Source organism: Lepisosteus platostomus, chromosome 3 (genome assembly GCF_059453375.1).
Source record: "Lepisosteus platostomus isolate fLepPlt1 chromosome 3, fLepPlt1.hap1, whole genome shotgun sequence".
Classification (NCBI taxonomy): domain Eukaryota; kingdom Metazoa; phylum Chordata; class Actinopteri; order Semionotiformes; family Lepisosteidae; genus Lepisosteus; species Lepisosteus platostomus.
Window position 1 is genome coordinate 79,792,559 of NC_142613.1, and position 12,999 is coordinate 79,805,557.

General features: G+C 38.7%; 1 protein-coding gene across 4 annotated transcripts in view; it reads left to right on the top strand.

Moving 5' to 3' along the window:
* The window catches only part of fam184ab (family with sequence similarity 184 member Ab), a 142,277-nt gene that overhangs the window by 112,913 nt on the left and 16,365 nt on the right, over nucleotides 1-12,999 (top strand). For 2 of the 4 annotated variants that reach the window (XM_088627018.1, XM_088627019.1), the window contains 5 exons: nucleotides 605-789; nucleotides 2,319-2,465; nucleotides 5,023-5,140; nucleotides 6,904-7,008; nucleotides 7,831-8,036. In XM_088627018.1, coding sequence (XP_088483144.1) covers nucleotides 605-789; nucleotides 2,319-2,465; nucleotides 5,023-5,140; nucleotides 6,904-7,008; nucleotides 7,831-8,036 — 761 coding nt within the window. Of the gene's footprint in view, nucleotides 1-604; nucleotides 790-2,318; nucleotides 2,466-5,022; nucleotides 5,141-6,903; nucleotides 7,009-7,616; nucleotides 7,722-7,830; nucleotides 8,037-12,999 lie in introns of those variants that run through there. The other 2 variants (XM_088627020.1, XM_088627021.1) reach the window with 2 other exon arrangements.

The window sequence follows — 12,999 nt, forward strand, 5'->3', positions numbered from 1 at the left end:
CTGTGTATGTCTGTGTGTGTCCGTGTTTGTGTATTAGTGTTCATGTTGGTGTCTGTGTGAGTGTGTGTGTCCGTGTTTGTGTCAGTGTTTGTGTCCATGTTGGTGTCTGTGTGTTTGTATTTGTGTTGGTTGCTTTATGTCTGTGTGTGTGTGTCCGTGTTTGTGTGTGTGTGTGTGTGTGTGTGTGTGTGTGTGTGTGTGTGTGTGTGTGTGTGTGTGTGTGTGTGTGTGTGTGTCTGTATGTGTGCCCTGTGATGGACAGGCTCTGACTCCCTTGGCATCATGAATTGGAAGAAGCTCTTGGAACATGAATGGCTGCGTTAGGGTTAGAAATACTATGCCACTGTGCCACCTAGTTTAGTAAAACACCTTATATGAACGGTTTGTTGCAAGTGTTTGTCTTTGCTAAAATAAATCTAAACAGTCAATAAACCAACAGTCACTTATTTCTTAATATTGTTGCTGTATAAACAATATTCAAAAACAGCATTTAAGCAGGAGATGAGCACCATCTGGCTCCCATTACTCCCTTGTTAGAGTGCAGCGAGTGTTGAGGCACGAAGTGCTCTGACCTGTCGTTGCTGTGTGCCTGTCTGCTTGGCAGGAGAAGGAGCTGCTGGGGCGAATTGCGGAGCTGCAGGAGGAAGTGCGCCGCAGGGAGCACCACATCGCCGAGCTGGACAAGGAGATCCACGCTCTGCACGAGAACATCAGCACGCTCACCAAGGAGCTGGAGCTCAAGGGCAGGGAGGTGCTCAAGATCCGCAGCGAAGCCAACCAGCAGATCAGGTGATCAGCAGATCAGCAGATCAGCTCCGTGGCTAACTGGATTACATCTGTAGTGCTCTCCTTGTCTGAGGGAAAACAAACAGCACCACCCTTGAAGTTTCAAAGTAAAATGTTAACAGAAAATATTATGTACTGTAATTCAGAGAGAACTTTTTCTGCAGTTTGATTTTCATCTTTCAAGGGTTTGTTTCATTCATTTTGGGTGGTCATTTTATGCTTATATTAAATATTTTTTTTTATCAAAGCATATCATCTTAATCCTGAGACTTTATTTTACGATTTTAAAATGAAAAATTAAAAAAAAAAAGAAAAACATACACAGGGGGAACAGAACTCCTAAACGGCTTGTGAGGTAAACAAGGTCAAATGAGTCCTGTAGATTGGAAGGCACTTGTTCAAATGCCAGTTTTGTCTCTTGCTGACTCTGGTAAGAGCTGCTAGAAGCAGGGCAGGACTGTCCCAGTGTTTGTGCAATGAAGACAGTAGGAGAACCATTGACCTGCCTTTCAGAGTGACCTGACACTTCCCGAGCACTTGCAGGACTTGATGATGTCAGCTGTGTGTTTCTGTCCTGCAGATGATACACACTGCACTGTACTTTTCACACTCAGCATGTCCAAGGTATACTGCATATACTTATGCATGATAGGAAAGGATTCAGGCAGCTTGGCAACTGGGAACTAGCCAGCCTATGAAAATATGAGTAATCCATGACATATTTATATTATGTCTTCAGAGAAAGAGAGTGAATTCAGAAAAACAGAAGACAGGATTCTGTTATATAACCAGACATACAGTTGATATCTTATATTTTCCCCGTGAATCTTGCATCGATGCATTGATGTTTCAATCATTTTGCTTTAATTAATAATATATGTAGAGATTTGAATATCAGAAGGTGAACTTTGTGAGAGATAGTTGAACAAATATTTGAGTATTTATGCAAATAAGATTGCATATTATATTCTGTTACCATTAAACATGAATTTCTCTTTGTATGCAACAATTATGCAATATTTTATTCTACAATGATATACAAGAAACACTTTCGTTAAAAAATCATTTTAAAGGTCAAATTAAAGTACTATCACCAAATCTTATACAATTAAGGTAGGGTATCTGCTGTTGGCCATGTTTGCTCCAAATATTTGGAAGTAGTGAGAGGTTTGTGAGTGGTTTACATGAGATAAAAGGTGACAGACCCATAGTGCACAAAGAAGAGCAAATTCACTGTAAAAAAACCAAATCAATAAATAAATAGATTGAAGTGTTTTTACTTATAAAATGGATTGATATCCTTCCTCAGCAACTGACATATGAATTATGAATGTACTTCATGGGAATACAGTAACAAAAAAGGGAAGAATAAAAATGTACTGAATATTTCATGAAAGACATCACATTTCAGCTGAGGTACCCATGGCTGTTATACAGTATATGCTGTATTTATTGTAACTAACTGTAGTTCAGATACTCCAGGGTTGTACAGTGTATCTGTGTAGCAATTTAACTGAGTGTTCTTTTAACAGGGCTCATGAACAGGAACTGACCAAGAAACACGAGAAGGACCTGAGCGAGATGTCGATGGCTCACATGCGTGAGACACAGAACATGCTGTCAGATTTCAACAAGGCTCAAGAGCTCTTGAAGGACAAGATCTCCGCCTTACAGATCCTGTATGTTGTTTCCCAGTGTCTCATGCTAGTGCACGTGTGTGGGGCAGTGTGAATGTGTAATTATGTAACCAAAAGGCAGCAGGCTGCAGGGCACACAACATGGAAAAAATGTGGAGACACACAGAGAGCAGCTCTGAAGGAAAAGAGAACTGTGGAGAAGCTCTAGATTCCCACGGCAGGAGACTGTGCCTCAGGTGTTGTCATCCTGGACCCCCTTTACACCCAGGCTTGTCTCTCCTTCTTTCAGAGCAGTTTGCACTTCCTCTGTTCCTGCAGATTGCTCCTCCTCTGTTCCTGCAGATTGCACCTCCTCTGTTCCTGCAGTTTGCTCTGCCTCTGTTCCTGCAGATTGCACTGCCTCTGCTGATCAAAAGCCAGCGGATTGTTTTATTGATACTGTTTGAAAGGCCTGGTGTTGATACCGTCATTCATCAGAGCTTGGTGGGAGATGAGGAATTTTAAGTCTTGTTACTGTGAGAAACTGAAACATATTGATATATATTGTTTTTACCCTACAGCTGAAAACTGTAGGGTCTCTATGTCTGTAGGAAAACAAGTCACTCTTTTATTCTCTTGTGCTATTACATGCGTAAGACAGAAAGCAAATCTAGAATTGTTTATAGGCACATATATTAAATATGAGACTAATTATTTATAGATAACAGGGGTGAACTTGTTTTAATCCCACATATAATTACATCGAAAACTCATTGACCAAATGAAAATATGCATTTATATTAGTTTCACGAAAACAAAGCAAATTGAACAGATGATGAGGCTACAACTGGAGCACTGGGAATGAATTTCTGAAGGAGTGACCTATTTTCCCTTCACTTGAATGAGAGCACCATCTAGGCACTGTACACGCTACTGCACAGCTTGTGATAAAAATAGCGGTGCTCTGACGCACAGATTTAATGAAATCCACTCAATTCTCAATTACACCTTTGTAAATGCCAAAAGGATCTTGGTTTTATATTTTTGTAACATCCTGTTCATAACCCATAGCTTTCACTCAAGATAGTGGTGGATCAGGGAAGGATAAATTCCACACAAATATAGTGCAGCCTTGAGAGGGTTTAGGTTACTATTAAATGGAAAGGAAAATTGTTGTGTCTAGGTTGCTGTTAACTGGAAAGTAAAAATTGTTTTCAATTACTGTAAGTAAGACGTTTTGCTTGCCAGTGTAATAGAAGAGGGAATACAGCACAAGGCAATTAAAATCTGAAGTGAAACATAGTTCTAAATAGAACACTCTGTGATTATTTTTATCCTTCATTAACTTACCTTTGAAATTTGTTTTTTCATTAAATATGCTGAGGGTTATATTTCCCCAAATGCTGACATTATACCTAATTGACGTCTTTCCACTAGTTTGATGTGTTTGAAAAAAATGTTTTTTGTTTCACAAGGCCGTAGTTTTAAGGTTAGTTTGTTTTCCAGCACTGATGACGACTTTCTGTATTTTAGCAATATAGTTTTGAAATACATAAAGCTCATTATGTTTACTGTGCATGATTTAATGCCCAGCAGCATTGATGACATTTAAGACATTTGCTTCTTAGATACAATGCAAGTCTTACAGCTTTCAGTTGCTTAGTAATTGAACATATTTGTACTATTTATTTTTATTATACACCACCTGATTTGGAGTTAATTTCAGTCTTGTCTCATAGCAAAGAATGAGTAGATGTACAGTACACAGACTCATCTGACCCACCCCTCCATTCAGCCATTCATCCTTTTAGGCAGTAATTTTTATTATTTGTCCTGAATGAAAATTGGTTATTGTCTGCCATTATATGGCATGCTATTTTTAAATAATTTGCATTTTTGCCTTAATTGTCTTAATTGTTTTCCTGTGTTACTTTACAGAGTATAGCCCCTGTGAGAACCTAATGGCAATATAAAATTCAAATAGTCACAAATCAAACTGGCACCAAAGTACACCTATTTTTACTATTACTGAATTATAGTGACAACTGGCATTTGTAGTCCTACCAATTTGGACTAAACACTGCTTTCAGATTGACATAAATGAGTAGTTATACTGAATCTAGACAGCCCACTGTTCATCATTGAGCTTGTGAATTGCCCAGTGCCTAGTTACTGTGTCTTTCTCCACAAGAGAAAAGAGCTGCACTAAGCCTAGCCTCTAACAGAGTTATTGGAAACGGCTTTATCTTTCACAAATGGTCCTTCAGGACCAAAGATGCTCATTGAAATATACTATTAAGTCTGTTTATACTGTACAGTGTGGTCATTTTTTTTTTTTATTAACTTCTGAGTCTTTAAAACAGCCACTTGAATATGTGCAGTACACAGGCTCCCAGTAGTGTGTACAGTACTTGTTTGTAGAATCTAAATGATTAATCTTTAGGTCATTATATTTTCAGTGCAGGTAAACGGAGGAAAATTGTTCACTAAACAACACAACACCTTGACAACACCTTGCAGCAATCGATTAATGTGCCAGGATATTGGATTGAGACATATTGTTGCATTGCACAGATATTACTGAATGCTTGACAACATTTTTTTTGTTCTACCTTTTCAGGTTAGAAGGCACAGAGGAGAAATTTAGGAACCGAGAGAGCAGGCCAGAGGATTTGCAGTTAATTGCAGAGTTGAAGGAAATGGTGTCTGAGAGGGAGTCGCTTGTGAAGAAGCTTGTTGTAAGTCTTGCTTTCTGTCGAATTCTGAAAGGAGCAGGACTTGACTGCTTCACCTGAGGTATCCAGAAGCCCCGATCCATAATTCCTCTTATTGATACAGCGCAGTGCCTGCTTGGGAGATCACATTTCACTATCTGTAAACACTCCTAACTCCCCTTGTGCTCATTCAGGGAATATAATGTCTCATGTTCTCACATTTCTCCTTAAAATAGTTGAATATGAATATGTATTCTTGCCTCACTGATATGATCCAAACTAAAAAGCATGTAACATTCTGTTATGTGTCATTACTAGTTTGGGCTATTTTCCTGAGAAAAAATATGACAATGGATTAATGGCTCACTCAACCAGACTGAAATAGCAATTTGAGCAATTTAGTAATTTAGTGGAAGAGGAAAGGATTATTCCACATTTCAAGTCGCATATTTAAGTAGTATTGCATTCCCAGATTATTTTCAGATCACGCCAATGTCTACTGACATAAATTAAGTAAAGGTTTATTCCATGCTGAACATTCAGAAATGGTATAAATGACATTCATAAATGAATTTTGCCAGTAAGTAAGGTATCTGAGTCTCCGTGACTGGGATTACCCATGGGGCACTACGCAGGCGGCACCAGAGAACCTCGGTCAGGTGGGCTTCAGTGATTGTTGTCGACAGGCGTGGCCCCTGATCTTGCAGGGAGGACAGTGAAAGGCAACCAGACACAGCTCATGTGTACTTTACTGAGAAGCCACAGAATCTCAAGTAGCCAACAACTCAGCAGCAGGAGTGACAGAAGAGCGAGTCTCTTTCACCCTGTGCTACTGCAAGGACTGCAGACATTAGCACAGCCAAGTAGTAGAACGGGAACTACTTGTAATGAAAAAAAAAATCTTCTGGGGCATGGATTTAAGAAAGTGCATAGGATTTTAAAAAGTTATACAGTTTACTTGAAAAACATATTCAGTATAGTATGAATTACAGTTTGAGGGACATGATTGGTACACGCACAGCTTCAGGATTTCATATATTTAAATAAAAAACATATTGTAACATTCTTTTTGGTTTTGTGAGGTAATGTGCTGTGCACTGTAAATGTTACCTGATTTAGATTCAAACAAGCCTGTTCATTCCTTGTCAGTATTCGAGTCTCCTGTGGCACAGGGTGATTTCCATCTTCTTTATTGTCTGTCATGATAGTCTCTGGGGTGAACTTATCCTGAAGCTAGACGATGAAGCAACAAAGGATCTATTACACAGTCCTGACAAAATAGTTTTAAACACTGTCTGTTTTAATAACCACATGCATTTCTTTGTTGCACTAATTTCCAGTCCTTTAGAAATCTTTAGTTTTGCTAATACAAATTGTCTAATGGAAATAGAGAACCCCATTTTTAGTCCCCTTAGAAGGCTTGCTTAAATGCACAATTTCAGAGAATAGAAATTCACTAATAATCTTTCATACTGGTATTTGCAACTATACGGCAAAGATACAGCAGCTCCTGTTACTGCACAACGTAAAAGCCCTCAATGCTTTGGACAGTATTTCTAAAGCACTTATAGCCTTGTGAGAGAAGGGTTGGAAAGGCTGTGCCAACTTCTGTCTGAGCTATTTCGTCAGTGGACTGGCCCAAAACTGCATTAAAGAAGACCCTGTTACACTTTACTGCTGATCTTAATTACATGTTGTGTGTACATGTCTGCTTTTTCATTTATGGAATTATAATCACTGCTTGAAGTTCATGAATTGAACTGTGTTTTATCTTTTGTTGTGGACAGGATGACAAGAAGTTTTATCAGCTGGAACTGGTGAACAGAGAGACTAATTTTAACAAAGTATTTAATACAAGCCCCAATGTTGGTGTTATCAACCCCCTCATAAAGGTAAGTAATGATTAATCACACTTAAGGATATTGCAGTCCTTCTTAACTAATTGAAACTTGTCAAATCTGAATTGTTTGAATCAGATTTGAAATAAACTATATACTAATGTCTTCAAAAACAATGATATTCCTGTCTTAAAATTCCATTTAGAAATGGGTGTGTTACACACAAAGATCTCAGGAGTATTGATTTTCTTTCAAAGACAATCTGCCTCTAGAAGCTGAGACTGGTTTGACTCAACTACAAGCAAGGGGCTTTCTGAATGCAGGGGTCAGACCTGATCCGGCTGCCAGTTTAAGCAAGTTAAGATGACAGATCATTGAGCTTGAGAGAAGCACTCAAAGGGAATTCCTTTCTAAGGAAGCCATTAACTAGAGTTCTGGAGCACATCCTGCACATCTGGGGATTTCCAGGAACCTCAATGCACCATGGGGGGATTGTTTTGTGTACTGTTATAATGTAAATGACACAACCTTGAGAAAGTGGAATGAGTCCCTTTGCATGACCAAAGTGTTATGTTTATCCCTTTTTTAAGTTTTGTAACCTGAGCTTCCAGACATTTTGTCCAGTGTAACCTCTGTTGTCTTTTTTTTGTTGATCTATCCAGACATTAAAATCTACTTTGCTTTCCAAGCCACCAAGCATCCTATTTAGCTATTTTCTGCTAAATCAAAATGAAAGATTGCCGTTAATGTAAGTTTTACACTTTGAGGAGCAATACCACTTCAATTGTAAAAAAAAGACCCATTTTCAGATATGGTTTGAAATGACAAGTTAATTTTCTTAGTTTTCCCAATCCATCTTTTTTTTCTTTTATGTAGCAAAAGAAAAAGAATGACAAATCAGCAAACAGATTCATCAGTGCTCCCAATCTAAGTGCGCTGGAACCAGCAGGGACGGGAAACGGGTGTGCCCAGCCTGCCCGCCTAGAGCCAATCCCCAACTCCCCTATTCACGACCTTGAGTTCAACAGTAGCAAACCTCTGCCCCAACCAACACCTCCGAAAGAGCCCAAGAAATTTCTGAGGTGAGCCACACCTCGTCATAAAGACTAGCACCAGAGTAAACGTGAATAAAGACATGAGAATATCCTTACCCTATTTTAAATTCTTTCTGGAGTGGACGTGTCTACGCTGTGACATAAAACAGTGTAAGCTTTATAAGTACTGTTCTGCTGAAGTGAAAATCACAGTATCCCTTTTTTAGCCCTTTGTAAAGTAAGGTTGTTTTTTACATTTCCAGTTCCCCTTGTTATACAGCTGTCTCTAAGTAATTTCCAGCTTCGGTAATAAATTAATTTCCCTGCCTCCTGAGCCTGGTAGTTAAAAAAAGCAATTAACTTTAATAGAGATGTGCGCTTCAATGCTCTTGTTTGGAAGGCAAGATGTTTTTGTCTTGCCTGTCAGTTCCTTGTGGGATAATAGTATTATGCACATCCCAGGATAGATATAAAATTGGAAAAGGGGATATTGCTGTTTTGTTGTATCATTCTCAATTAAACATGTATGAAGTTTCAGTTTGTCTGAACTCCTATATAAAGATATTAGGTTGACCAAATGGCATTGGAATGCAAAAAGACACATGTTGTTCCATTAGTGGGAAAGTCACAAGCTAAATGTCTGCATGGTGTTTTTGTTGTTTGTTTTTGGTTTTGTTTTCTGCTTTTGTTCTACTTAGCCCATGGTAGCATAGTCTTCTGTGATCTACTATATCAAAACACCTGCGGCATAAGCTAAATGTATTTGGGATACTGTGCACAGAAATAACATGAAACATTTTTGGTAATCAGAAAATATGGCGTTAGGAAAAATATAAATGGTGAGTAACCATCTAAAAAATGTAGGTATTTGTCCACATGGGTTGTAGTCTCCTTAAAGATTTTAGGACAGTGTGGGCTATGAGTGCCTTTTTCAGTTCTCATCTGGGAGGCAATGGGAGCATCAGAACTCTTTTCCCTTCATGTGTATAGCTCAGCAGTCTCTTGTATCAGACACACATACACATATAGTACAGTAGCTCATTGCAATACTCAGCATTGCTGAAACTGGGAGATACATCTGCTCCTGCCACAGCTCATGGCCATAACCTCACAGAAGATCAGGGCAACTAGGAAAGGAAAGGTTCTGTAAAAATATCTACATAGATTACTTTACTAAAATAGTCCTAAAAACATTTCTAGTTACTTCTGTCCGCATTGTTCCCTGGTACATAATAAATAATTGTGGCTAAAGGAGTGTATATATATATAAAATGAGTGTATTTATGTACAACATTGTTTACCATCCCAGCCCACTGAGTGACACGAACTATCACCATGATGCCATTCGAGCTCAGTGACTTCTCGTGGAGAATGCTGTCAGAAAATTATTAAAAACTATACTGCATGTCTGGCTTTTTATAGTGTTTTTCTCTTAAACATTATCTCCTCTCCCATGTTATTGTTACATTTCTTTTTAATACATTTAGTTTTTACATTTAATACATTTCTGACCTTTATTACGCCTGTTGTGTTTGTATTGTGTATCTGGTTCTGTGCATGTTTCCTAACATACAAAGTCAGAGTATTTTTTTTTTACTAATAAATTCCAAAAATTCAATTTTTAACTAACATAATGGAGTTTGTTACCCTGTGTTTTTCTTTTTTGTGTGCTTTATGTTTATTTCTTATATTTTGTCTTGCTGTATGTGGACAGTTTTATAATTGCATGTTCTTTTGAATTTTTTCATCCTGCCATCACTGTAGTTAAATTACAATGCCTTCAGTTTCATTATAGGATTTTTCTGCACAGCACATTACTGGGCATCTGTTTCTATCAGTTAAATTGATTACTCCAGCAGTGCCTCTTGGTCGTCATGGGACCCTCTCATGAAGTTTCACAATGGCTCAGCTCTAAAAGACACTTCAAGGTGACCCTGCCTTTAAAGTGGAACAAATGCAATTAGAACAAGATACAGACTGGGAGAACCAGACACTGCTAATGCATGTCGTGCTTTGGTTTGTGGCTGTAAGTGTTCAGTCTTACATTAATATAAACATGTCTCCAGCAAAGCCCAGTGTCATGAGCTATGACCTGCTATTTTCCTTTGCTTCCAGTGGGATATGCTGTGTTTATCAAGCAGGCTTGAAACATTAAAAACTGTTTCCAAAGATTGTCTTGGCTGTGTAGTAACAGACAAATAAGTACTAGAACCCGAGATGAAGTTTAAACAATTGAGTTTATTGCATGCAAGGAACAATAAGATCAACATATTGTTCGGAATACAGGTACAAAACTTCCAGTTTATATAGCAAATTTCAGCCGCTTCTGACGCAACTTGTTACCATGGTAATGGGGGGCCACCTGTGTTTGGACATTCCCAAGACCTTGAACACTTTTAATCAGTTTTATCTTTCCTTAGTTAGGGGGGTCTTTATCTTGCACTTGGAATTTCACATCAATTAACTCCCATCAATGCCATAACTCAAAGGTGCCTAAACATGGAATGTCTTGTGTTACAAGAAGTCTTTGTGCAGAAAGAAATCAGTTAACCCCTTTTTCATATCTTATATCTTTCTTCAGCTGGGAGAAGTCTTCTAAATGCACCTGAAACCTGATCAAGCTTACTAAAATTGATAGGACTTCCAACTTCAATCTTAGTTTCAGTTCCATCTTGCCAACTTCAATCTTAGTTTCACACAGAGACAAGCAAGATCATTCACATATTTTTTAAAGAAAAGACCTTGTGATAAGCTTAATTATATTTGCATTTCAATATTAGTATAATTTGTATTTCCCTACTTGTTAAAAACCTTGATTCAGTAACATTTTTACAATACATTATGTACTGATATTTCTCGACTTACAGGAAACTTAAAGTAATTGCTAATACTTTGGCCTTATTATTATAGCAGGGGATCTGGTTTTGATTAATGCTGTTGCTCCTGTTGGTTTGTACACAAATGCAGAAACTATTCAATCAGAAGCAAGTGTTGTTTCATATCTCTTACATCTAGGAACAATATTTTTGTTTTTACAGAAAGATTTTATTTTACATTTACTGTGTATAGAATACAGTACATTCGAGTGCTACAGTGTCAGAGTCTGAAGCAGTGACAGGTGGCTTTGTGAGAAAGCCACCATCATGGCTCAAAACACAGGCCCAGTGATGTGGCCCTGAGCCACAATGGTTGAAAAAACCTGCAAAATAAGGTACATCTAAATTAATAATTAGCACTCAGAGGGAGTCAATTTCCTCAAGAGCTGTTGGGATAGTTTCTGTGAGGAACTGGTCACTCCTCTGGGCTAATTGAGAGGTTTTTAAGCCCAGCCAGGTGGAAAGGGGATTCAGTGTGTGTCTAGACTCCAGTCTGAAAGAAAGGAGTGAGTGAGCGACCCAGGGGAGAGTTCTCACTTATATCTGGCTTACATAAGAGGAGGAGGCTTACAGCTCCATAGACTAAGCAAGCTAGAGAAACTTGAGTAAATACAGCTTAAACTGTACTATCATCTAAATGGCATCTCCAGTGCTGGGCAGGCAGGCTCTGAGGTAGGTCCTTTGCTAGGCTAAAAAGGCTTGTCTGTTGTTTTCACAAGAAAGCTTGCAATCTGTGCCACTGATTTTTCACACTTTCACACTTAAGTTCTGGCATGGATTGTGCACGGAAAATGGGTTGTATTTTTTTCAGATTTCAGGATTTCTGATGTTTTGGCTCTATATTTTCTTTTCTGATTAAACCAGACAGCTTTGATACCAGAGACATGGGGTTTTTTCAGTTCTTCAGTGGATGGTTGTTGAAATGAACCACAGTAAAGTTAAATATTTGCTCAGTTTTTATTTTTTGGAACATCAGTGGCATCTTAAAGCTATCTAGAGATGTTGAACTTCTTTTATTTTGTTGAGGGTGATTTGTGATTTTTTTCACAAATTTCAATATATCACTTAAATGCCTATTTGTGAGGCACAGTATGTCAGACATCAATAACTTTGCGTGGACAATACAGACATTTCAAACCACTGATTGGGCTCAACATACCTCTGTGAACAGGTGTTTTCACACATGAAGTTCTTTGTCCCTCCTGTAGTCAGTGAACTGAACACTAAGAAGCTTGTGTACTGCTTAAAATGCTAGCAAAGGCATGAATCACACAAAATTGTAGGATAATAAAAATAATAAACTTTGTTTTATATAGCGCCTTAAAAGGTGGCTTCTAAAAGCGCTTTACAGAATGACAACAACGATAAATAAAAAGAATGCACAAGATAAAAGCACAATTACAATATACAGAGGAGACTGTGGATGGTGGTACTAAGAAAAGTAGAGGGGTGAAGAATGGAACCAGTTAAGTAAAGGCTCTCTTAAAGAAGAAGGTTTTGAATCTGGATTTGAATGAGTTTAGAGAAGGTGACTCTCTGATATCCTTGGGCAGAGAGTTCCAGAGCTTGGGGGCATAATAGGAGAAGGCCCTGTCACCCATACAATGTAGACGGGCTTGGGGGACAGTTAGGAGATCAGAATTGGAAGAGCGAAGGTTGCGAGGTGGGGAGTAGGGCGATAATAGTCTAGACAGGTACTGAGGTGCCAAGCCATGCAGAGCCTTATAAGTGAGCATGAGGATTTTAAAAGGCCATATCCAGGCCTTTCCAGATACCCACATATCCGGGCCAACTTCTACAGGTGCACTATTGAGAGCATCTTGACTGGTTGTATCACTGCCTGGGATGGGAGCTGCTCCGCCCGGGATCGCAAAGTACTGCAGAGGGTGGTGAAGTCAGCGCAGCTCATTACCGGCTGTGAGCTACCAAACATCCAGGATATCTACTCCACTAGATGTCTGAAGAAGGCCAGGTCCATTCTCAAGGACCCAAGTCATCCGAGTCACAAACTGTTTTCCCTCCTACTGTCCGGTAAATGGTACGAAAGCATTCGGTCCCAGTCCAACAGACTACAGAACAGCTTCTACCTCCAGGCAATAAGACTGCTAAATAGCCAACCTGCAACTCCTTTAGCA